Consider the following 25,994-nt stretch of genomic DNA (forward strand, 5'->3'; position numbering starts at 1 on the left):
GGGGATGATGTTGAGGCCTTCCTGATGGTGTTTGAGAGGGTCGCTGAGATGGAAAAACTTCCGCCAGAGCAGTGGGCAGAGGTACTTGCGCCATACCTGACGGGAGAACCCCAGAAGGCGTACTATGATTTGACCTTGCAGGATGCCAAAGAGTATCACAAATTGAAAGCCGAGATTCTCGCACGTTTGGGGGGTGACACTGACTGTCAGGGCACAGCGAGTTCACTCCTGGGGCTATCACCGGGACAAACCACCTCGTTCCCAAATGTTTGATCTGTTGCACCTGGTCCAGAAATGGCTGCAGCCAGAGTCCTCTGCGCCTGCACAGATGGTAGAACGGGTGATAATGGATCGGTTTGTCCATTCCCTCCCGAGGCCTATACAGTCTTGGGTTGCCCAGGGTGATCCCCAGAATGCCGACGAGCTGATCGGACTGGTTAAGAGGTACCAAGGGTTGGAAGGCTCCTTCGGGAGGCAGCCCATGCCGTACTGGGGATCCCAGAAGGCAGCTGAGTCCCAAAAAGGGGTGGTGCGTCCAAGGTCACAAAGGGCGGGGGAGGTGGTGCCCAAGGTCCCCACGGGTGATATTATTTGTTGGAGGTGCCACAAGCCAGGACATATAGCTGCCCGTTGTTCCCAAACCACTGAGCAGATGGACTGCAGCATGGGACGCCGTTGTTCATACTATGCGTATCCAGCTTGCAGTGTGAACTCTCCGCCCAACGAGGGACCTCAAGCATGTCCCGTGAAGGTGAACGGTCAAGCAGTAACGACACTGTTAGACTCGGGGAGCCTAGTGACCCTGGTGAGGGCCACTTTTCCTCTCCACCTGCTCCCGGGAAAGAAGGTCGGAGTGCGGTGCATACATGGTGATGCAAAGGACTACCCTGTGGCCAGTGTGAACATTGAAACGACATGTGGCACGGAGTCCCACATAGTCGGCGTCGTTCAGGACTTGTTGCACCCTATAATTATTGGCCGGGATTTCTGTTTGTTTTGGGATTTGTGGGGGAAAGGTTCTGAGCTCCCTAGCAAGAGTAGGGAACCAGTGAACCCGGGAAGGGTGGTGCCACACCCAGAGTCAGACAGATTTCCTTTTTGTGTCCTGGCTGGAGATGAGGAGGAAGTGTCCCCTGCATCTGACATTCTGGAGTTAGAGGTATCCGGTGAAAATTTTGGGACTGCCCAACATAGGGACCCCACTCTGAGGGAAGCCTTTAATAATGTCACAGTTATTGACGGGGTGGTACAGGAGCCGGGGGCAGACACAAGATTTCCCCATTTTCTAATGAGCAGGGAGTTGTTGTACCGGGTCACGAAAATAAGGGAGGAGTTGGTAGAGCAGTTGGTAGTGCCGGGTCCATATAGACGGAAGGTGTTGGACATGGCCCATTCACACATCTTGGGTGGACACCTAGGGGTGGAAAAAACGCAGGAACGGGTTGTGCAGAGGTTCTATTGGCCTGGGTGCCACCGGGAAATAGTGAACTATTGCAGGTCCTGCCCTACATGTCAGCTAACTGCTCCCACTCCTCATTTCCGGAACCCCCTTGTGCCACTGCCCATTATTGAGGTGCCATTCGAGAGAATTGCCATGGACTTGGTCGGTCCCTTAGTTAAATCAGCCCGGGGCCATCAGTATATATTAGTCATCCTGGACTACGCCACACGCTATCCTGAGGCAATTCCCTTGAGAAATTCTTCTTCAAAGAGTATAGCTCGCGAGTTGGTCCATGTCTTTTCCCGGACAGGTCTGCCGAAGGAGATCCTGACTGACCAGGGGACACCTTTCATGAGCAAGGTGATGAGGGAACTATGCAAAGCCCTGAAAATCTCCCAGTTGAGGACCTCGGTGTACCATCCCCAGTCAGATGGCCTTGTTGAAAGATTTAACAAGACACTGAAGAGCATGCTGAGAAAAGCTATAGAGAAAGACGGTAGAGACTGGGATTGTCTCTTACCCTATTTGATGTTTTCCATTCGTGAAGTTCCACAGGCCTCCACAGGTTTCTCACCGTTTGAGCTTCTGTATGGCCGACATCCACGAGGACTCCTGGATATAGCCAAGGAAACCTGGGAAGCCGAAGTCACGCCCCACAGAAGCGTCATTGAGCATGTGGCCCTGATGCAGCAGAGGATTGCAAAGGTGATGCCTATCGTGAAAGAACACCTTCTCCAAGCACAAGAAGCTCAGGCCAGGGTCTACAACCGGTCTGCAAGAGTGAGGCAATTCAATCCGGGAGACCGAGTTCTTGTGTTAGTTCCGACAGTGGAAAGCAAGTTCTTGGCCAAATGGCAAGGGCCATATGAGGTTGTCGAGAAACTTGGTGAAGTAAACTATAAAATTCACCAACCAGGAAGACGGAAACCATTCCAAGTATACCATGTCAACCTTATCAAGCCGTGGCAAGATAGAGAGCCGACAGTAACTCCATCGTTGTTAAGCAACCCAGAAGATGAGGTTGGAGCGGTTACTATAGCGGAGACGCTATCGGAGTCCCAGAAACAGCAATGCCGGGAGTTACTCCAGAAAAACAGGGACCTGTTTTCCGAGTTGCCTGGGTACACGAAGGTCATAGAGCATGAGGTCCTGACAGAGCCCCATGTGCGCGTGAACGTGAAGCCCTATAGAATTCCTGAGGCCCGTCGAGAAATAGTCTCCAAGGAAGTGGAGCGTATGTTGAAGCTTGGAGTCATTGAGGAATCCAAGAGCGGTTGGTCGAGCCCAATTGTCCTGGTCCCAAAACCTGATGGGGAGTGGAGATTTTGCAACGACTATAGGAAGTTGAATGAGGTCTCCAAGTTCGACGCATATCCCATTCCCCGAGTTGATGAGCTCATCGAAAGGCTTGGGCCCGCCAGGTACATAACCACCTTGGATTTGACGAAGGGGTATTGGCAGATCCCCATGGCACAGGAAGCCAAGGAGAAGACGGCGTTTTCTACACCAGATGGATGCTTCCAGTATGTCCGGATGCCATTTGGCCTACAGGGAGCTCCGGCCACCTTCCAAAGGGCTATGGATAGAGTCCTTGCACCCCACAAGGCATACGCTGCTGCGTACCTAGATGATATCGTCATCTTTAGCCCGGACTGGGAGAGTCATCTGGAGAAAGTCCAAGCGGTGTTTGATGCTATAAGAGAGGCCGGATTTACAATAAACCCGAAGAAGTGTGCATTGGGTAAAGAAGAAGCTAAGTACCTTGGATACATAGTGGGTCATGGAGAAATAAAACCCCAAATCAGTAAAGTGGAGGCAATTCAAACATGGCCAAAACCAGTTTCCAAGAAGCAAGTTAAAGCCTTCCTGGGAATCGTGGGATATTACAGGAGGTTCATCCCAAACTTCGCCACAATGGCGGCGCCTCTGACTGACCTGCTAAAAGGGACAAAATCAGTAATGGTTAAGTGGTCCGAAGAAACAGATTCAGCCTTCCAAGAAATGAAAGAGGCTTTATGTAAGCAACCCGTTCTGATGGCCCCAAACTTCAAGAAAGAGTTTATTCTTCAGACAGATGCCTCAGATGTTGGGGTGGGAGCAGTCCTTTCCCAAGAACTACATGGAGAGGAGCATCCTGTTCTCTATCTGAGTAGGAAGCTGTCCTCGTCTGAAAAGAACTACTCAGTCGTTGAAAAGGAGTGCTTGGCCATAAAATGGGCAGTCGACACATTACAGTACTATTTGCTGGGACGTAAATTTAGACTGATATCCGACCATGCCCCACTTAGGTGGATGAGGGAAACGAAGGGTAGAAATGCTAGGGTCACCCGTTGGTTCTTAGCCCTGCAGGACTTCTGTTTCCATGTGGAACATAGGGCCGGAAAGCTGCACGGTAATGCTGATGCCCTGTCAAGAATCCCTTGTCTAGTGGGAGAAAGTGCCAAGCCCCACGGCTTTAGGCAGAGGGGGGAGGTATGTAGCGTGGCTAAAGGATGTCTAATCGATGGGAGATATGTGTCTTATAGATGGCTTGTTGCTGTGATGTAACCATGGCTACCTATATGTGTTTCAGGACCTGTGGTGATGTCACAACCACATGTCTGGTCATGTGATGGGTTCTGGGTGTGGTTAGACATATAAAAGAAAGCCTAATGCTTAACACAGGTAGGTATGTGTGGAGGTGAAACCCTCCTGAGTGTGTTACGGCTTCAGGACTGAGCCGGATGAACTGGACACTTGTTTTTCTTTACCTGAACCAAAGGCTATTTGTTTTCTGTTGTTTGCCACATGGTTTATGAAGCAATAAACCCAGTGAACTTTAAAGGAACATGTCTCCTGAGTGTCAGCCGTCGCAGCTGAGTGAGTGAAATCCCTACAATATATATATATATATATATATATATATATATATATATATATATTACACCCTCCCAAGGTATCAACTATATAAAATGTCAAACTTAACAATCCTCGAACCGCATTTTGTCTGCGTATATCATGTTCTTTGCTTGAGACATGGGGGTGAGGAACAGAAAGACACCATCATCATTGGAGGAAAGTTCAACCTTCAAGAATGCAATGGGAAACCCAACTTGTGTCCATAAATTTGGGTTGCAGGAAAATGTAAAGAAAACCATAAGTGGAAATTAGCCCCGTCCAAATAGCCCCATGAGCAACTATCTAATGAACAAAATAAAGAAAAAATTTTAATAACACATATAAATTAACACAGTTAAAAACATAACACATATAGATAAAAGTGAGTCTCCTCACAATTACAAGGACGCCCTTCTACTGAAGAAGTTTAAAGAAATGCTGAAAATCTCAAATTTTCATTTAGACCTTGTCGGCCCCTGGCCCCTAGGCGATAAATCCATCTACTTTCTAACTGCAGATTCCTGCTCAAGCAACCATGACGTTTTTTAAAATGCCTCGGTAGCGATTTTAAGGTATTCGTGTCCTCAACAGTCTCAAATACAAACGCAGAGATTAAATAGATTTAGCAAAGTGAGGCCCAACTTACTGAACAGACCAAAGATAGGAAAGATAACTTTGCGGTCAACACAAAACCCTACAAACAACCACGCAGAGGGGGCAAAAAGACCCTCCGCACCGACTAACGGTACGGAGGTGCTCCCTCTGCGTCCCAGAGCTTCCAGCAAGCCAGAAAAACCAATTAAGCAAGCTGGACAGAAAAAATAGCAAACAAAAATAACACAAGCAAAACTTAGCTTATGCAGAGCAGACAGGCCACAGGAACGATCCAGGAGGAAGCAAGACCAATACTAGAACATTGACTGGAGGCCAGGAGCAAAGCACTAGGTGGAGTTAAATAGAGCAGCACCTAACGACTTCACCACATCACCTGAGGAAGGAAACTCAGAAGCCGCAGTACCACTCACCTCCACCAACGGAAGCTCATAGACAGAATCAGCCGAAGTACCACTTGTGACCACAGGAGGGAGCTCTGCCACAGAATTCACAACAGTACCCCTCCCCCCTTGAGGAGGGGTCACCGAACCCTCACCAGAGCCCCCAGGCCGACCAGGATGAGCCATATGAAAGGCACGAACAAGATCGGCAGCATGGACATCAGAGGCAAAGACCCAGGAATTATCTTCCTGACCATAACCCTTCCACTTAACCAGATACTGGAGTTTCCGTCTCGAAACATGAGAATCCAAAATCTTCTCCACAATATACTCCAACTCCCCCTCCACCAAAACCGGGGCAGGAGGATCAACAGATGGAACCATAGGTGCCACGTATCTCCGCAACAATGACCTATGGAATACGTTATGGATGGAAAAAGAATCTGGAAGGGTCAAACGAAAAGACACAGGATTAAGAACCTCAGAAATCCTATACGGACCAATGAAACGAGGCTTAAACTTAGGAGAGGAAACCTTCATAGGAATATGACGAGATGACAACCAAACCAAATCCCCAACACGAAGTCGGGGACCCACACAGCGTCTGCGATTAGCGAAACGTTGAGCCTTCTCCTGGGACAAGGTCAAATTGTCCACTACATGAGTCCAAATCTGCTGTAACCTGTCCACCACCGTATCCACACCAGGACAGTCCGAAGACTCAACCTGCCCTGAAGAGAAACGAGGATCGAACCCAGAGTTGCAGAAAAACGGCGAAACCAAGGTAGCCGAGCTGGCCCGATTATTAAGGGCGAACTCAGCCAAAGGCAAGAAGGACACCCAATCATCCTGATCAGCAGAAACAAAGCATCTCAGATATGTTTCCAAGGTCTGATTGGTTCGTTCGGTCTGGCCATTAGTCTGAGGATGGAAAGCCGAGTAAAAAGACAAATCAATGCCCATCCTAGCACAAAAAGCTCGCCAAAACCTCGAAACAAACTGGGAACCTCTGTCAGAAACTATGTTCTCTGGAATGCCATGTAAACGAACCACATGCTGGAAGAACAATGGCACCAAATCAGAGGAGGAAGGTAATTTAGACAAGGGTACCAAATGGATCATCTTAGAGAAGCGATCACAAACCACCCAAATGACCGACATTTTTTGAGAGATGGGGAGATCCAAAATAAAATCCATAGAGATATGTGTCCAAGGCCTCTTCGGGACCGGCAAGGGCAAAAGCAACCCACTGGCACGAGAACAGCAGGGCTTAGCCCGAGCACAAATCCCACAGGACTGCACAAAAGAACGCACATCCTGCGACAGAGACGGCCACCAAAAGGATCTAGCCACTAAATCTCTGGTACCAAAGATTCCAGGATGACCAGCCAACACCGAACAATGAACCTCAGAGATAACTTTATTCGTCCACCTATCAGGGACAAACAGTCTCTCCGCTGGGCAACGATCAGGTTTATTAGCCTGAAATTTTTGCAGAACCCGCCGCAAATCAGGGGAGATGGCAGACAAAATTACTCCCTCTTTGAGAATACCCGCCGGCTCAGACAAACCCGGAGAGTCGGGCACAAAACTCCTAGACAGGGCATCCACCTTCACATTTTTAGAGCCCGGAAGGTACGAAACCACAAAGTCAAAACGGGAGAAAAACAGCGACCAACGAGCCTGTCTAGGATTCAACCGTTTGGCAGACTCGAGATAAGTCAAGTTCTTGTGATCAGTCAAGACCACCACGCGATGCTTAGCTCCTTCAATCCAATGACGCCACTCCTCGAATGCCCACTTCATGGCCAGCAACTCTCAATTGCCAACATCATAATTTCGCTCAGCAGGCGAAAACTTCCTGGAAAAGAAGGCGCATGGTTTCATCACCGAGCAATCAGAACTTCTCTGCGACAAAACAGCCCCCGCTCCAATTTCAGAAGCATCAACCTCGACCTGGAACGGAAGCGAAACATCTGGTTGACACAACACAGGGGCAGAAGAAAAACGACTCTTTAACTCTTGAAAAGCTTCCACAGCAGCAGAAGACCAATTGACCACATCAACACCCTTCTTGGTCAAATCGGTCAATGGTTTAGCAATACTAGAAAAATTACAGATGAAGCGACGATAAAAATTAGCAAAGCCCAGGAACTTTTGCAGACTCTTCAGAGATGTCGGGTGAGTCCAATCATAGATGGCCTGGACCTTAACAGGGTCCATCTCGATAGTAGAAGGGGAAAAAATGAACCCCAAAAATGAAACCTTCTGAACACCAAAGAGACACTTTGATCCCTTCACAAACAAAGAATTAGCACGCAGGACCTGGAACACCATTCTGACCTGCTTCACATGAGACTCCCAATCATCCGAGAAGACCAAAATATCATCCAAGTATACAATCAGGAATTTATCCAGGTACTCTCGGAAGATGTCATGCATAAAGGACTGAAACACCGATGGAGCATTGGCAAGTCCGAAAGGCATAACTAGGTACTCAAAATGGCCCTCGGGCGTATTAAATGCAGTTTTCCATTCATCACCCCGCTTAATACGCACAAGATTATACGCACCACGAAGATCTATCTTGGTGAACCAACTAGCCCCCTTGATCCGAGCAAACAAATCAGATAGCAGCGGCAAGGGGTACTGAAATTTGACCGTGATTTTATTTAGAAGGCGGTAATCTATACAAGGTCTCAGCGAACCATCCTTCTTGGCCACAAAAAAGAACCCCGCTCCCAATGGCGACGATGACGGGCGAATATGACCTTTCTCCAAGGACTCCTTCACGTAACTCCGCATAGCGGCGTGCTCAGGTACAGAAAAATTAAACAGTCGACCTTTAGGAAACTTACTACCAGGAATCAAATCGATAGCACAATCACAATCCCTATGCGGAGGTAGGGCATTGGACTTGGGCTCATCAAATACATCCCGGTAATCAGACAAGAACTCTGGGACCTCAGAAGGGGTGGATGACGAAATAGACAGAAATGGAACATCACCATGTACCCCCTGACAACCCCAGCTGGACACAGACATAGATTTCCAATCTAATACTGGGTTATGGACTTGTAGCCATGGCAACCCCAACACGACCACATCATGCAGATTATGCAACACCAGAAAGCGAATATCCTCCTGATGTGCAGGAGCCATGCACATGGTCAGCTGGGTCCAGTACTGAGGCTTATTCTTGGCCAAAGGCGTAGCATCAATTCCTCTCAATGGAATAGGATACTGCAAGGGCTCCAAGAAAAACCCACAACGCCTAGCATACTCCAAGTCCATCAAATTCAGGGCAGCGCCTGAATCCACAAATGCCATGACAGAATAAGATGACAAAGAGCAGATCAAAGTAACGGACAAAAGAAATTTTGACTGTACCGTACCAATGGTGGCAGACCTAGCGAACCGCTTAGTGCGCTTAGGACAATCGGAGATAGCATGAGTGGAATCACCACAGTAGAAACACAGCCCATTCTGACGTCTGTGTTCTTGCCGTTCAACTCTGGTCAAAGTCCTATCGCACTGCATAGGCTCAGGTTTATGCTCGGATAATACTGCCAAATGGTGCACAGATTTACGCTCACGCAAGCGTCGACCGATCTGAATGGCCAAAGACATAGACTCATTCAGACCAGCAGGCATGGGAAATCCCACCATGACATCCTTAAGGGCTTCAGAGAGACCCTTTCTGAAAATAGCTGCCAGCGCACCTTCATTCCATTGAGTGAGCACGGACCACTTTCTAAACTTCTGACAATAAATCTCTATCTCATCCTGACCCTGACACAGAGCCAGCAAATTTTTTTCTGCCTGATCCACCAAATTAGGTTCATCATACAGCAATCCGAGCGCCAGGAAAAACGCATCAATATTACATAATGCAGGATCTCCTGGCGCAAGGGAAAATGCCCAGTCTTGAGGGTCGCCACGTAATAAAGAAATAATGATCCTAACTTGTTGAACTGGGTCACCAGAGGAGCGAGGTTTTAAAGCCAGAAACCGTTTACAATTATTTTTGAATCTCAGAAATTTAGCTCTATCTCCAGAAAACAAATCAGGAATAGGAATTCTTGGTTCTAACATAGAATTCTGAACCACAAAGTCTTGAATATTTTGTACTCTTGCAGTGAGATGATCCACACATGAAGACAGACCTTTAATGTCCATCACTACACCTGTGTCCTGAACCACCCAAATGTCTAGGGGAAAAAAAAGGCAAAACACAGTGCAAAGAAAAAAAAATGGTCTCAGAACTTCTTTTTTCCCTCTATTGAGAAGCATTAGTACTTTGGGCCTCCAGTACTGTTATGATTAGGTAATTCAGAACCACAATGGACCTTGAAGTTCAGAGCACACAAAGTGACCTGACAATAACCAAAAGACATAGGACGAGCTCTGAGATGTGGGAACTCTGCTGACCGCAATCCCTAATCCTATCCAACCACACTAGAGGCAGCCGTGGATTGCGCCTAACGCTCCCTATGCAACTCGGCACAGCCTGAGAAACTAGCTAGGCCTAAGATAGAAAAATAAGCCTACCTTGCCTCAGAGAAATACCCCCAAAGGAAAAGGCAGCCCCCCACATATAATGACTGTGAGTAGAGATGAAAATACAAACGCAGAGATGAAATAGATTTAGCAAAGTGAGGCCCAACTTACTGAACAGACCAAAGATAGGAAAGATAACTTTGCGGTCAACACAAAACCCTACAAACAACCACGCAGAGGGGGCAAAAAGACCCTCCGCACCGACTAACGGTACGGAGGTGCTCCCTCTGCGTCCCAGAGCTTCCATCAAGCCAGAAAAACCAATTAAGCAAGCTGGACAGAAAAAATAGCAAACAAAAATAACACAAGAAAAACTTAGCTTATGCAGAGCAGACAGGCCACAGGAACGATCCAGGAGGAAGCAAGACCAATACTAGAACATTGACTGGAGGCCAGGAGCAAAGCACTAGGTGGAGTTAAATAGAGCAGCACCTAACGACTTCACCACATCACCTGAGGAAGGAAACTCAGAAGCCGCAGTACCACTCACCTCCACCAACGGAAGCTCATAGACAGAATCAGCCGAAGTACCACTTGTGACCACAGGAGGGAGCTCTGCCACAGAATTCACAACAATTGTCCTCCAGACATATCTGGTCAAGACGTTGTAGTGCCGACGTGGTGTCCCTGATGTACAATGGAAGAGAGACGACTAAGGGCCTTAAAAAATAATCAATCACATCAGAAATTATTTTGCAAAGACTACCGTTACCTGCAACTATGAGACCTCCAGGTGGATCCATAGGGTTCTTGTGAAGTTTCGGTATTAAATAAAAAGTGGGAAGTTTGGGTTTGCAATTCTTAATCCTATCCAAAAAATGTTTTGATATGATGTTTTGAGCAAAGTTTTTTTCCATGAAGTCAATCAAATTTAAAACATCTAACTAACTAAAACTTCAACGGAACCAGGTACGGCAAGATGTGGAAAGACCTCCGCTTTATAGAGGACACACCTGTCTTCATACATCACAAAAAACTTTGCAAGCATAAAACTAACATTAAGGCATAAACCTACAAATTGAGATTATGAAAACACGGACGTATCAATTTTGTCATTATAACCCAGATAACCTTGTGCTTTAGCTTCTCTTCTTAGCAGCAGTTTGTGAAGGTTACCTCCTTCAGGAGTCTTTGAGGGTGGCTATGATAGCATTACTAACTTTGGGGCTCTATCGGGATTATCTATTAACTGGGACAAGTGTGTGTTGCTGCCCCTGGACATGGCGACTCCTCTGACACTATACCCTGTGATTCCTTTATGGGTGGTTCATGAGTTTAAATATTTGGGCATTGTGATTTCGCCTAAGATAGAGGACTAGGTGTGACAGTGCAGCCTTCATCAGGTAGCAAAAAAACCAAAAAGAACATACATACAATAAGCACTATAAAGTGATGTTACAACCTCCAAGTTTTCTTATTTATGAGGGTTCCTAGAAGAGATTAGCAGGGCAGGACCAGAGATCAGGTTCTCCTTCTCTGACGAATAACTACATGGTAGCCTCTAAAGAGACTAATTTTTCTTATATATATATATAAAAGAGCAATTTGAGTTTCAGGGTAAACTCTATTTGCAGTGCCTCGGTACAGCGATGGGGACTCGGGTAGCACCAAGTTTCGCTAATCTCTTCATGGGGCGTTTCGAGTCCTCATCGCTGTTGTATGCATCTGAATACAAAGAAAAAATATTATTATACCGTAGATATATAGATGATTTGATCATTTTCTGGGCTGGGACAGAGGAAGAAGCCTGTAAATTAATAGATTCTCTTGAAAGCAATAACTGGGGCATCTCCTTTTGTTTTTTTTACTACCTGATGAAGGCTGCACTGTAATAATAGCAGCCGAAACGCGTTGTACTGTATTTTAAAAATATTTTATAAATATATTTTATTTTTTTATTTTGAGAAAATAAATGAATTTTAATTAACATTTTCACTGGACATGGATGCATTCGAAAAATCCGTAGGTGCTTAGCCCCACATTTGCTTGGAGTTTTTTTTCCCTTTGAAACCGATCATAATGATTATTATTTTTCTTAAACAAAGAAGTTGACTATATGGGACTGATCTTATAGTGTGAAATGGATGAGCACTTTTAAAATGTGAAAAGGAATTCGTAGAGGTCAGCTTTCTTAAAGTTTCAGTAGCCAGAATACAATTATTAACATGGATTTTAAAAAAATCGAATTCGAAGTCCACTAAAGTAGATGTAAACCGCATATTCATCAAATTGATTTTGTTCAAATAATTCACCAAGTCATGTTACTGCTCTTTTGATCCCGCCCAAACTATAAACATAGAATAAATAAACACGGCCCTCTGTAGGAGTGTAATTGTTGGTGCTCGAGTAGGGTATCCCACCCTTAGTAGCCAAATGTTCAGAATAACTCGGCACTCAAATGTTTGTGAAAACGAAGAAAATTCAGTTTATTTTGCGTCCAGACATAGAACCAATTGTTGTTAAACGTTTTCGGTCAAAAGTGAACCTTCCTCAGAACAGTTCAATGTTATTTGTGATCTGGTTGTTACTTGGGTCCTAGTGTCCCCGGCGACATTGGCCCCCCCGCCTCGTCTTCCTTCTGCCCGACCTCGGTTGTTCCTGACAGACCACAGGAGCTTTTCAAAGTGATTTAGACCAGAATTTTTGACTAAGGCTACGTTCACATTAGCGTTGCGCCGCTGTTGCGTCGGCGACGCAGCGGCGACGCAGCGGCGACGCGCCCCTATGTTTAACATAGGGGACGCGTGCGTTTTTTGGGTGGCGTTTTTCGCCACGTGCGTCGTTTCCGACGCTAGCGTCGGACGCAAGAAAATGCAACAAGTTGCATTTTCTGTGCGTCCGATTTTCGTCAAAAACGACGCACGCGTCGCAAAACGCGCGCGTCTTTGCGCGCGTTTGCGCGCGTTTTAACATGCGTCGCGCGTTGCGTCGCCGACGCAGGGCGGCGCAACGCTAATGTGAACGTAGCCTAATTGCTTTGATCAATTGGGACCTAAGCATGTGAAGCCACCACTGCCAGACCGAAGCGGTGGATGGTAACCTAGCCAATAAGTCAACAATAAAATTAACATTTGCTCTATTTGTGAATGCAAAGAGGATGTTTAATAACACTTAAATTATTTATCCAACTTTGCAATTTTATCCTTTAAAGAACTTAAAACAACCTCTATAAACCGAATGGTGTTAGTGGCTCCTGGACAGTTCATATTTATGCGTGAGCCAGACCCAACTGATTTGTACAGGTCCAGTGTCTATAGCAGTGTGTTCATGACTTTTTCATGTTCACATTGATATACTTCATCTGTAGCTAGGTGCAGAAAAAACATAAGCTCACTGATGAAGATACTTGATGAAAATTCAGCTTTAGGTAAACACAGTATATTATATTATTGGGTATATTGTCCTCGTGGTTTCCATTAGAGACGCACTCCAATGATAACAAGTAATAGCCAGGAATTTATGGACAGGCAGTGATTCAGCCAAGGAATGACATTAATGGACAGGCAGTGATTCAGCCAAGGAATGACATCACTAAAAATAAAAAAACAGCCTTCTCTTATATTTTATGTGTATATAAATAGTAATATTGTCTCTTCTTTTTTTCAATCATTAAAGGAAACAGAAAGTGTTGAACTGTTTAAAGGATTTCTCCAGCGGCTACTGAATAGTGCAGATGAACTTGGCCTGGTATGTATAAAAATGTATCTGTTTAAATAGGTAAAGAATAACACATAGTTAAATAATTAAAAAAAAAACACTTTTCATAAAAACGTAAAATGCACTATTGTATTGTATCATATTTTTCATAACAGAGAGGAGTAGTTGTAAAGTGATACAAATGTGGTCAAGTTTTCCTTAAAGGAGGTTTCCAGGTATGTTACGTAAGTCTGCAGTTACTCTATGTGACTGCAGACTTGCTCATCCTCACAAGTGAATTGAGCTTGTCAGAATGTGGCCGGGATTATGCATATCACCTACTCGCTCCCGGTACCGGAATCGGAGACTTCTGACAGGAGTGAGGATTCACAAGACTTTTATGCCTAACCTGGACAACCTCTCTTAGACAGCAGAGCACTGTGATATCATGGAGCAAAAAAAACATTAATGTAATGTCTGTCCTGACCTGACCGATCAACGGATTGTGCAATGTTAAATTATCTTAATTCTCTTAAAGCACCACTCCAGTGATTTTTTTTATTTCACCGTCGGTAATGTCTGTTCCCTGCCTGTAGTAGAATACTCAGCAGCTGCCATTTTCTGCTGTTATCGGGGCTGCTCCAGTCGCCTTATGATAGTTGTGACCTGCCAGATCTGTTAGTGTTTGATGTGTGATCCGCAAGTCACTTCTCAAGCTACATCTATGAAAGCGAGAACGAGGCCAGTGCTATAGACTTACATTAACCCCTTCATCCCAAAGCCTGTTTTCACTTTCCTGACCAGGCCAATGTTTTCAATTCTGTCCTGTGTCACTTTATGTGGTAATAGCTATGGAATGCTTCTACATATCCCAGGGATTCTGATATTGCTTTATTATTATTATTATTATTATTATTATAACACATTGTACTTTATTTTAGTTGTAAATTTAGACCGATATTTTTTGTAGTAATTTGTGAAAATATCTGAATTTTGGCAAAAATTTGGTAAACTTCACAATTTTTCAAACTTTGAATTTGTATACCCTTAAACCAGGTAGTTATATCACACAAACTACCGTATATACTCGAGTATAAGCCGACCCAAGTATAAGCCGACCCCCCTAATTTTGCCACAAAAAACTGGGAAAACTTATTGACTCGAGTATAAGCCTAGGGTGGAAATGCAGCAGCTACCGGTAAATTTCAAAAATAAAAATAGATGCTCCATACTGTTCATTATTGCCCCATAGATGCTCCATATACAACTGTGCCCCATATAATGCTCTGCATCGTTCATTATGGCCCCATAGATGTTTCATAGAAAGCTGTGCCATATAGAATGCTCTGCACCATTCGTTATTGCCCCATAGATGCTCCATATAAAACTTTGCCATATAGAATGCTCTGCACCATTCATTATGGCCCCATAGATGCTCCATATAAAACTGTGCCATATAGAATGCTCTGCACAGTTCCTTATGGCCCCATAGATGCTCCATATAAAGCTGTGCCATATAGAATGCTCTGCACCGTTCATTATTGCCCCATAGATGCTCCACAAAAAGCTGTGCCATATGGAATGCTCTGCACCGTTCATTATGGCCCCATAGATGCTCCACATAAAGCTGTGCCCCATATATAATGCTCTGCACCGTTCATTATTGCCCCATAGATGCTCCATATAAAGCTGTGCCATATAGAATGCTCTGCACCGTTCATTATTGCCCCATAGATGCTCCATATAAACCTGTGCCATATGGAATGCTCTGCACCGTTCATTATTGCCCCATAGATGCTCCACATAAAGCTGTGCCATATGGAATGCTCTGCACCGTTCATTATTGCCCCATAGATGCTCCATATAAAGCTGTGCCATATGGAATGCTCTGCACCGTTCATTATGGCCCCATAGATGCTCCACATAAGGCTGTGCCATATATAATGCTCTGCACCGTTCATTATGGCCCCATAGATGCTCCTTATAAAGCTGTGCCATATATATATTACTCTGCACTGTTCATTATGGCCCCATAGATGCTCCACGTAAAGCTGTGCCATATATAGAATGCTCTGCACTGTTCATTATTGCCCCATAGATGCTCCACATAAGGCTGTGCCATATATAATGCTCTGCACTGTTCATTATTGCCACTGTCATGATCCCAATGGCAGGGGATCACAAAAGGACAAGCACAAAAACAAAACAAGCTCTAGGGTGATGGAACCTGAGCTGACTGCGATCCTGAACCTAAACACACAACTAGCAGTAGCCGGGGAACGTGCCTACGATGATTCCTAGACGTCTCGCGCCAGCCGAAGGATAAACTTCCCCTATTAGAAGAAACACAGACCTCACTTGCCTCCAGAGAAACACCCCACAGAAATAGCAGCCCCCCACATGTATTAACGGTGAAATGAGAGGAAAGCACATACGTAGTTATGAAAATAGAATCAGCAAAAATGAGGCCCGCTAAAGCTAGATAGCAGAGGATACAAAAGTGAACTGCGCGGTCAGCGAAAAACCCTTCAAAAAAACCATCCTGAAATTACTTGAACTCATGTGCCAACTCATGGAACATGAGGAGTAATTTCAGCCCACTAGAGCAACCAGCAGCAAGGAATCACATATCAGCAAGCTGGACTAAGACAAAAATAAAGCAAAACGTGGAACAGGAAAATCAAAACTTAGCTTGTCCTGAAGATAACAGACGCAGGGAGCAGAGGTAAAAAGAGACGCTGATTACATTGATAGCCGGCGAGGAAATGACAAAAAGGCCAGGTTAAATAGGAAACTCCCATAACCTGATGGAACAGGTGGACACCAGAGACCGCAGAGAACACAAATCACCCAGTACCATCAGTAACCACCAGAGGGAGCCCAAAAACAGAACTCACAACAGTACCCCCCCTTGAGGAGGGATCACCGAACCCTAACGAGAACCACCAGGGCGACCAGGATGAGCCCTATGAAAAGCACGGACCAAATCGGCAGCATGAACATCAGAGGCAATCACCCAAGAATTATCCTCCTGACCATAACCCTTCCACTTGACCAAATACTGGAGTTTCCGTCTGGAAACACGAGAATCCAAGATCTTCTCCACAACATACTCCAATTCACCCTCCACCAGCACCGGAGCAGGAGGCTCAAGCGAAGGAACAACAGGTACCTCATACTTCCGCAACAACGACCGATGGAACACATTATGAATAGCAAACGATGCCGGGAGATCCAAACGAAACGACACAGGGTTAAGAATTTCCAAGATCCTATAGGGACCGATGAACCGAGGCTTGAACTTAGGAGAAGAGACCTTCATAGGAACAAAACGAGAAGACAACCACACCAAGTCCCCAACAAGAAGTCGAGGACCCACGCGGCGACGGCGATTAGCAAACTGCTGAGCCCTCTCCTGGGACAACTTCAAATTGTCCACCACATGACTCCAAATCCGATGCAACCTATCCACCACCATGTCCACTCCAGGACAATCAGAAGGCTCCACCTGACCAGAGGAAAAACGAGGATGAAACCCCGAATTACAAAAGAAAGGAGAAACCAAGGTAGCAGAACTAGCCCGATTATTAAGGGCAAACTCGGCAAGCGGCAAAAAGGAAACCCAGTCATCTTGATCAGCAGAAACAAAACACCTTAAATAAGTTTCTAAAGTCTGATTAGTTCGTTCCGTCTGGCCATTCGTCTGGGGATGGAATGCAGACGAAAAGGACAAATCAATGCCCATCTTAGCACAGAACGTCCGCCAAAATCTAGACACAAACTGGGATCCCCTGTCAGAAACGATGTTCTCCGGAATGCCATGCAAACGGACCACGTTTTGAAAAAACAGAGGGACCAACTCAGAGGAGGAAGGTAACTTAGGCAAGGGTACCAGATGAACCATCTTAGAAAAGCGGTCACACACAACCCATATGACGGACATTTTTTGAGAGACAGGGAGATCCGAAATAAAGTCCATGGAAATGTGCGTCCAAGGCCTCTTCGGGATAGGCAAAGGTGACAACAATCCACTGGCCCGAGAACAGCAAGGCTTAGCCCGAGCGCAAACTCCACAAGACTGCACGAAAGAACGCACATCCCTCGACAAGGAAGGCCACCAAAAAGACCTGGCCACCAAGTCTCTAGTACCAAATATTCCAGGATGACCTGCCAACACAGAAGAATGGACCTCGGAGATGACTCTACTGGTCCAATTATCCGGAACAAACAGTCTTTCCGGCGGACAACGATCAGGTTTATCCGCCTGAAACTCCTGCAAAGCACGTCGCAAGTCTGGGGAGACAGCCGATAAAATCACCCCATCCCTAAGGATACCAGTGGCCTCAGAATTTCCAGGGGAGTCAGGCACAAAACTCCTAGAAAGAGCATCCGCCTTCACATTCTTTGAACCTGGCAGGTATGAAACCACAAAATTGAAACGGGAGAAAAATAGTGACCAACGAGCCTGTCTAGGATTCAGACGCTTGGCAGACTCAAGGTACATCACATTTTTGTGATCAGTCAAGACCAGCACACGATGTCTAGCACCCTCAAGCCAATGACGCCACTCCTCAAATGCCCACTTCATGGCCAAAAGCTCCCGATTACCAACATCATAATTCCGTTCAGAGGGCGAAAATTTTCTAGAAAAGAACGCACATGGCTTCATCACTGAGCCATCGGAGCTTCTCTGTGACAAAACCGCCCCACTCCGATCTCGGAAGCATCAACCTCAACCTGAAAAGGAAGCGACGTATCTGGCTGACGCAACACAGGAGCAGAAGAAAACCGGCGCTTAAGTTCCTGAAAGGCCTCCACAGCCGCAGGAGACCAATCAGTAACATCAGCACCCTTCTTAGTCAAATCCGTCAAAGGCTTAACAACACTAGAAAAATTAGTTATGAAGCGACGATAAAAATTAGCAAAGCCCAAGAACTTCTGTAGACTCTTAAGAGATGTAGGCTGCGTCCAGTCACAAATAGCCTGAACCTTGACGGGATCCATCTCAATAGTAGAAGGGGAAAAAATATACCCCAAAAAGGAAATCTTCTGGACTCCAAAGAGACATTTAGAACCCTTTACAAACAAAGAATTGGCCCGCAGGACCTGAAACACCTTCCTGACCTGCTGAACATGAGACTCCCAGTCATCAGAAAAAACCAAAACATCATCCAAATACACGATAATAAATTTATCCAGATATTCACGGAAAATATCGTGCATAAAAGACTGGAAGACAGAAGGAGCATTAGAAAGTCCAAAAGGCATCACCAAATACTCGAAATGGCCCTCAGGCGTATTAAATGCGGTTTTCCACTCATCACCCTGCCTTATCCGCACAAGATTATACGCACCCCGAAGATCAATCTTAGTGAACCATTTAGCCCCCTTAATGCGAGCGAACAAATCAGTCAACAATGGCAAAGGATACTGATATTTGACTGTAATCTTATTCAAAAGACGATAATCTATGCAAGGCCTCAAGGAACCATCTTTTTTGGCCACGAAAAAAAAACCTGCTCCCAAAGGGGACGAAGATGGACGGATATGTCCCTTTTCCAAGGACTCCTTAACATAATTCCGCATAGCAGTATGCTCTGGCACTGACAGATTGAACAAACGACCTTTAGGGAATTTACTGCCAGGAATCAAATCTATAGCACAATCGCAATCCCTGTGAGGAGGAAGCGAACTGAGCTTAGGCTCCTCAAAAACCTCCCGATAATCAGACAAAAATACCGGAACCTCAGAAGGAGTAGATGAAGCGATAGAAATCGGAGATGCATCATCATGAACCCCCTGACATCCCCAGCTTAACACAGACATTGTTTTCCAGTCTAGGACTGGGTTATGAGTTTGTAACCATGGCAGACCAAGCACTAAGACATCATGTAAATTATACAGTACCAGGAAGCGAATCACCTCCTGATGAACGGGAGTCATACGCATGGTCACTTGTGTCCAGTACTGAGGTTTATTCATAGCCAAAGGTGTAGAGTCAATTCCTTTCAAAGGAATAGGAACTTCCAGAGGTTCCAGACTAAACCCACAGCGATTGGCAAATGACCAATCCATAAGACTCAGGGCAGCGCCTGAATCCACATAGGCATCGACGGAAATGGATGATAATGAACAAATCAGAGTCACAGACAGAATGAACTTAGACTGTAAAGTACCAATGGCAACAGACTTATCAACCTTTTTTGTGCGTTTAGAGCATGCTGATATAACATGAGCTGAATCACCACAATAAAAACACAATCCATTTTTCCGCCTATAATTTTGCCGTTCACTTCTGGACTGAATTCTATCACATTGCATTATCTCAGGTGCCTGTTCAGAAGACACCGCCAAATGGTGCACAGGTTTGCGCTCCCGTAAACGCCGATCAATCTTAATAGCCATAGTCATGGACTCATTCAGACCTGTAGGCGCCGGGAACCCCACCATCACATCTTTAATGGCCTCAGAAAGGCCATCTCTAAATTTTGCAGCCAGAGCGCACTCATTCCACTGAGTAAGCACCGACCATTTCCGAAATTTCTGACAATATATTTCTGCTTCATCTTGCCCCTGAGAGAGAGCCAATAAAGCTTTTTCAGCCTGAATCTCTAGGTTAGGTTCCTCATAGAGCAAACCCAATGCCAGAAAAAACGCATCCACATTGAGCAACGCAGGATCCCCTGGTGCCAATGCAAATGCCCAATTCTGAGGGTAACCCTGCAGGAAAGATATAACAATCTTGACCTGCTGAGCAGGGTCTCCAGAGGAGCGAGATTTCAAAGAAAGAAACAACTTGCAATTGTTCCTAAAATTCAGAAAACTAGATCTATCTCCAGAAAAAAACTCTGGGATAGGAATTCTAGGTTCAGACATAGCCATATGTACAACAAAATCTTGTATATTTTGAACCTTAGCAGCAAGATTATTCAGGCTGGAAGCCAAACTCTGGACGTCCATGATAAACAGCTGAGGTCAGAGCCATTCAAAGATTAAGAGGAGGAAAAAAAACAGCCAAGCTGCAATTAAGGCTAGGCAGCAAACACTGAGGAGGGGAAAACAAACAAAAAAAAAAAAAACTTCCTCAGACTACTTTTCCTCCTACTTCAGCCAAAACGATGACCAAAATTTTTTTTTTGGCCGGCTATACTGTCATGATCCCAATGGCAGGGGATCACAAAAGGACAAGCACAAAAACAAAACAAGCTCTAGGGTGATGGAACCTGAGCTGACCGCGATCCTGAACCTAAACACACAACTAGCAGTAGCCGGGGAACGTGCCTACGATGATTCCTAGACGTCTCGCGCCAGCCGAAGGATTAACTTCCCCTATTAGAAGAAACACAGACCTCACTTGCCTCCAGAGAAACACCCCACAGAAATAGCAGCCCCCCACATGTAATAACGGTGAAATGAGAGGAAAGCACATACGTAGTTATGAAAATAGAATCAGCAAAAATGAGGCCCGCTAAAGCTAGATAGCAGAGGATACAAAAGTGAACTGCGCGGTCAGCGAAAAACCCTTCAAAAAAACCATCCTGAAATTACTTGAACTCATGTGCCAACTCATGGAACATGAGGAGTAATTTCAGCCCACTAGAGCAACCAGCAGCAAGGAATCACATATCAGCAAGCTGGACTAAGACAAAAATAAAGCAAAACGTGGAACAGGAAAATTAAAACTTAGCTTGTCCTGAAGATAACAGACGCAGGGAGCAGAGGTAAAAAGAGACGCTGATTACATTGATAGCCGGCGAGGAAATGACAAAAAGGCCAGGTTAAATAGGAAACTCCCATAACCTGATGGAACAGGTGGACACCAGAGACCGCAGAGAACACAAGTCACCCAGTACCATCAGTAACCACCAGAGGGAGCCCAAAAACAGAACTCACAACATGCCCCATAGATGCTCCACATAAAGCTGTGCCCCACATATAATGCTCTGCAATGTTCATTGTGGCCCCATAGATGCTCCATAGAAAGCTGTGCCATATACAATGCTCTGCACCATTGATTATTGCCCCATAGATGCTCCATATAAAGCTGTCCAATATGTAATGCTGCTGCAATAAAAAAAAAAAAAATCACATACTCACCTCTCTTCGCTCAGGAAGCCGGCGCTTTCATTGTTTACCTGCTCCTCGTGCGGCTCCGTCTCCAGCACTGACGCTCAGCAGAGGGCGCGCACTGACTACGCCCTCTAACCTGAGCGTCACTGCCAGACTGGAGACAGAGCCGCACCGGAGCGAGGAGCAGGTAAATATCGCGCAGTGCTCTCTGTATACTTACCTGCTCCGGCGCGGTCCCTGCAGTCCCTGCTTCTCCCGGCGCTGCATCTTCTTCCTGTATTGAGCGGTCATAGTTACTGATCATTTTCAGTCATGAATATGCGGCTCCACTTCTATGGGAGGTGGAGCCGCATATTCATGACTGTAATGAGCGGTATCATGTGACCGCTCAATACAGGAAGAAGATGCAGCGCCGGGAGAAGCAGGGACTGCGCCGGAGCAGGTAAGTATAACTAGACAGCCCACGCCCCCCTCACCTGCCGACCCACGGGTATGACTCGAGTATAAGCCGAGAGGGGGACTTATACTCAAGTATATACGGTAGTTAATAAATAACATTTGCCACATGTCTACTTTCCATCACCATCATTTTTTAAACATAATTTTTTTTGTTTTTTAACACTTCTAGTGTTAAAATTTTATCTATAATTTCTCATACTTCCATCAAAATTTATTAAACCATTTTTTAGTGACCACATCATGTTTGAAGTTACTTTGAGGAGCCTATGTGACAGAAAGTACCCAAAAGTTACACAATTTTAAAATCTGCACTCATCAAAGTACTCAGAACAACATTTAAGAAGTTTGCTAATCATGCAAGTGCTTCACAGGAATTAAAGCAACGGGGAAGGAAAAATAATAAACATTTTTATTTTTACCACAAAAATGTTCCTCCAGCGCCAAATTTTTAATCTTCACAAGGAGAAAATGGACCATATAATTTGTTATGCAATTTCTTCTGAGTGCACCAGTATCCGGTATGTGATGAACAACTAATATTTGGGCGCACGGCAGGGTTTCAAAGGGAAGGAGTGTCATTGGGCTTTCGGAGCTGGAATGGATAGTGGACACCATGTCGCATTTGCAGAGCCCCTGAGATGCCTAAACAATGGAAACCCCATGCAAGCGACCCATTTTTAAAACTAACTCCCTTAAGGATTCTATTTAGATGTGTGGTAAGCACCTACAACCTGCAGAATTTGGTAATGCTGTGAAAATAAAAAAAATACAATTTTCACACAAATGTTGATTTAGCCCCAAATTTTTCATTTTTATAAGGGTAACAGTGTAAAATGGGCTGTACAGTTTGTTGTGCAATACCCAATATGTGATGGAAAACTAATGATTAGGCGCACGGCAGGGCTTGGAAAGGAAGGCGCACAAATTTGGCCGGAATAGATTGCGGATGCCATGTTACATTTAAAGAGCCAGTGACCTACCAAAACTGAGGAAACTCCCCAGTAGTTTTCCCATTTTTTTAAACTACAGCTATTGAGGAATTCATCTAGGGGTGTAGTGAGCATTTTTAACAAATCAGGCGATTAACAAAATTGTATAACATTACGCTGAGTCAATGGAATATCACAATTTTTTCCACAAAAATGCTACTTTGACCCCAAGTTTTTCAATTTTCAAAAGAGATAATAGGAGAAAATGAACAATACAATTTATTACGCAAATTATCACATTTATCCTGCACTCTACGCTGTGCACTTACATCGAGGTTTCCATCTAAATCTCTGAATGACATGAGTCAGATGAAACCCCTGAGGGATCCATTCACTATAATGAGGCAGCAGAGGTACCCTGAACTCCGTCTGGCCTCTGTTCCACGGTGTCCTTTTCAAAAGTGCACCAAACTGTGGCTGACCACGTTTTTATGCATGTTTAAAAGGACAGACACCGTCATATCATCGGCCAGACAGTGTCCACAATGCCTGCATCAGTCTCATTATAGGGAATCTTCCACTGTGGGTATTTCAGAGAATTACAAGTGTTAACACTCAGCGTGGTGGGCAGGATAAATGTGTGCTGAGCCTTACTACGATCTTTGAGAGGCAGAATGAAAAAATCAACAGCAGATGAAGAATTGGTTTTATTTATTTTTTTACACCGTACTCGTGCGGTATAAGTGATTAGACGACTTTATTCTTCTGGTTAGTGCGATTACAGAAGCACCAGATTATGTTTGGCTGTTATCACACACTAGAAACCCTTTTTTTTTGCAAAACAAAGTTTTTGCATTTCAATATTTTGAGAGCTATAATTGTTCTATATTTCTGCTGACAGAGTCATGTGAGGGATTTTTTTTTGCGTGACAAGATGACATTTTATTGGTACCATTTTCAGGCACATCATTTATTTTTCATCTCTTTGTATTCCAGTTTTTTGGGAGGCAGAATGACCAAAAAAAGCAATTCAGGAATTGTTTTTTTATTTTTGTTTTTCTTATATCATTCACAGTGTGGTAAAAGTGATAAGGCAGCTTTATTTTTTGGGTCAGTACTGTTGCCGCAATGCCACATTTATAGAATTTGTTTATGTTTTTGACTCTTTTACACAATAATAACAATTTTATATAATAAAAAGCTTTTATTTTCAGTGTTTGTGCTGTATGGAGGCTTGTTTTTTGTAGGACAAGATGACGTTTTAGCTACGGTATATCATATTTATTTGCATTCGACCTTTTGATCACTCTTTATTCCACTTTTTTCAGCGCTCTGATGAAGCATAGTTTTTTTCCCATGTTTTTTTTTTTTTTACTCTGTTCAATGAAGGGGTTAACTATTGTGATAGTTTTGTACAGTTCAGACTAAAAGTTTGGACACACCTCATTTAAAGATTTTTTTGTATTTTCATGACTATGTCTTCATACTGAAGGCATCAAAACTATAGATTAACACATGTGGAATTATATACTTAACAAAAAAGTGTGAAACAAATGAAATTATGTCTTATATTCTAGGTTCTTCAAAGTAGCCATCTTTTGCTTTGATGACTGCTTTGCACATTCTTGGCATTCTCTTGATGAGCTTCAAGAGGTAGTCACCGGGAATGGTTTTCACTTCACAGGTGCGCCTTGTCAGGTTTAATAAGTGGAATTTCTTGCCTTATAAATGTGGTTGGGACCATCAGTTGTGTTGTGCAGAAGTCTGGTGGATACACAGCTGATAGTCCTACTGAAAAGACTGCTGGAATTTGTATTATGGCAAGAAAAAAGCAGCTAACTAAAGAAAAACGAGTGGCCATCATTACTTTAAGAAATGAAGGTCAGTCAGTCCGAAAAATTGGGAAAACTTTGAAAGTGTCCCCAAGTGTAGTGGCAAAAACCATCAAGCGCTACAAAGAAACTGGATCACATGAGGACAGCCCCAGGAAAGGAAGACCAAGAGTCACCTCTGCTTCTGAGGATAAGTTTATCCGAGTCACCAGCCTCAGAAATCGCAGGTTAACAGCAGCTCAGATTAAAGACCAGGTCAATGCCACAGAGTTCTAGCAGCAGACACATCTCTACAACAACTGTTAAGAGGAGACTTTGTGCATCAGGCATTCTTGGTAAAATAGCTGCTAGGAAACCACTGCTAAGGACAGGCAACAAGCAGAAGAGACTTGTTTGGGCTAAAGAACACAAGGAATGGACATTAGACCAGTGGAAATTTGTGCTTTGGTCTGATGAGTCCAAATTTGGGATCTTTGGTTCCAACCACCGTGTCTTTGTGCGACGCAGAAATGGTAAACGGATGGACTCTACATGCCTGGTTCCCACCATGAAACATGGAGGAGGAGGTGTGGTGGTGTGCGGGTGCTTTGCTGGTGACACTGTTGGGGATTTATTCAAAATTTAAGGCATACTGAACCAGCATGGCTACCAAAGTATCTTGCAGCGGCATGCTATTCCATCCGGTTTGCGTTTAGTTGGACCATCGTTTATTTTTCAACAGGACAATGACCCCAAACACACCTCCAGGCTGTTTAAGGGCTATTTGACCAAGAAGGAGAGTGATGTGGTGTTACACCAGATGATCTGGCCTCCACAGTTACCAGACCTGAACCCAATCAAGATGGTTTGGGGTGAGCTGGACTGCAGAGTGAAGGCAAAAGGGCCAACTCCAAAAGGGAACTTCTTCAAGATTGTTGGAAGACCATTCCCGGTAACTACCTCTTGAAACTCATCAAGAGAATGCCAAGAATGTGCAAAGCCGTCATCAAAGCAAAAGATGGCTACTTTGAAGAACCTAGTATATAAGACATAATTTCAGTTGTTTCACACTTTTTTGTTAAGTATATATTTCCACATGTGTTAATTCATAGATTTGATGCCTTCAGTGTGAATGTACAATTTTCATAGTCATGAAAATACAGAAAAATCTTTAAATGAGAAGGTGTGTCCAAACTTTTGGTCTGTACTGTATATC

General features: G+C 44.5%; 1 protein-coding gene across 6 annotated transcripts in view; it reads left to right on the forward strand.

The window, feature by feature from the left end:
- Positions 1–25,994, forward strand: part of LOC138647928 (uncharacterized) — a 223,022-nt gene that overhangs the window by 154,033 nt on the left and 42,995 nt on the right. For all 6 annotated transcript variants that reach the window (XM_069737300.1, XM_069737301.1, XM_069737304.1 and 3 more), the window contains exon 7: positions 13,489–13,560. In XM_069737300.1, coding sequence (XP_069593401.1) covers positions 13,489–13,560 — 72 coding nt within the window. The remainder of the gene's footprint in view (positions 1–13,488; positions 13,561–25,994) is intronic.

The sequence above is a fragment of the Ranitomeya imitator genome, chromosome 8 (genome assembly GCF_032444005.1).
Source record: "Ranitomeya imitator isolate aRanImi1 chromosome 8, aRanImi1.pri, whole genome shotgun sequence".
NCBI lineage: Eukaryota > Metazoa > Chordata > Amphibia > Anura > Dendrobatidae > Ranitomeya > Ranitomeya imitator.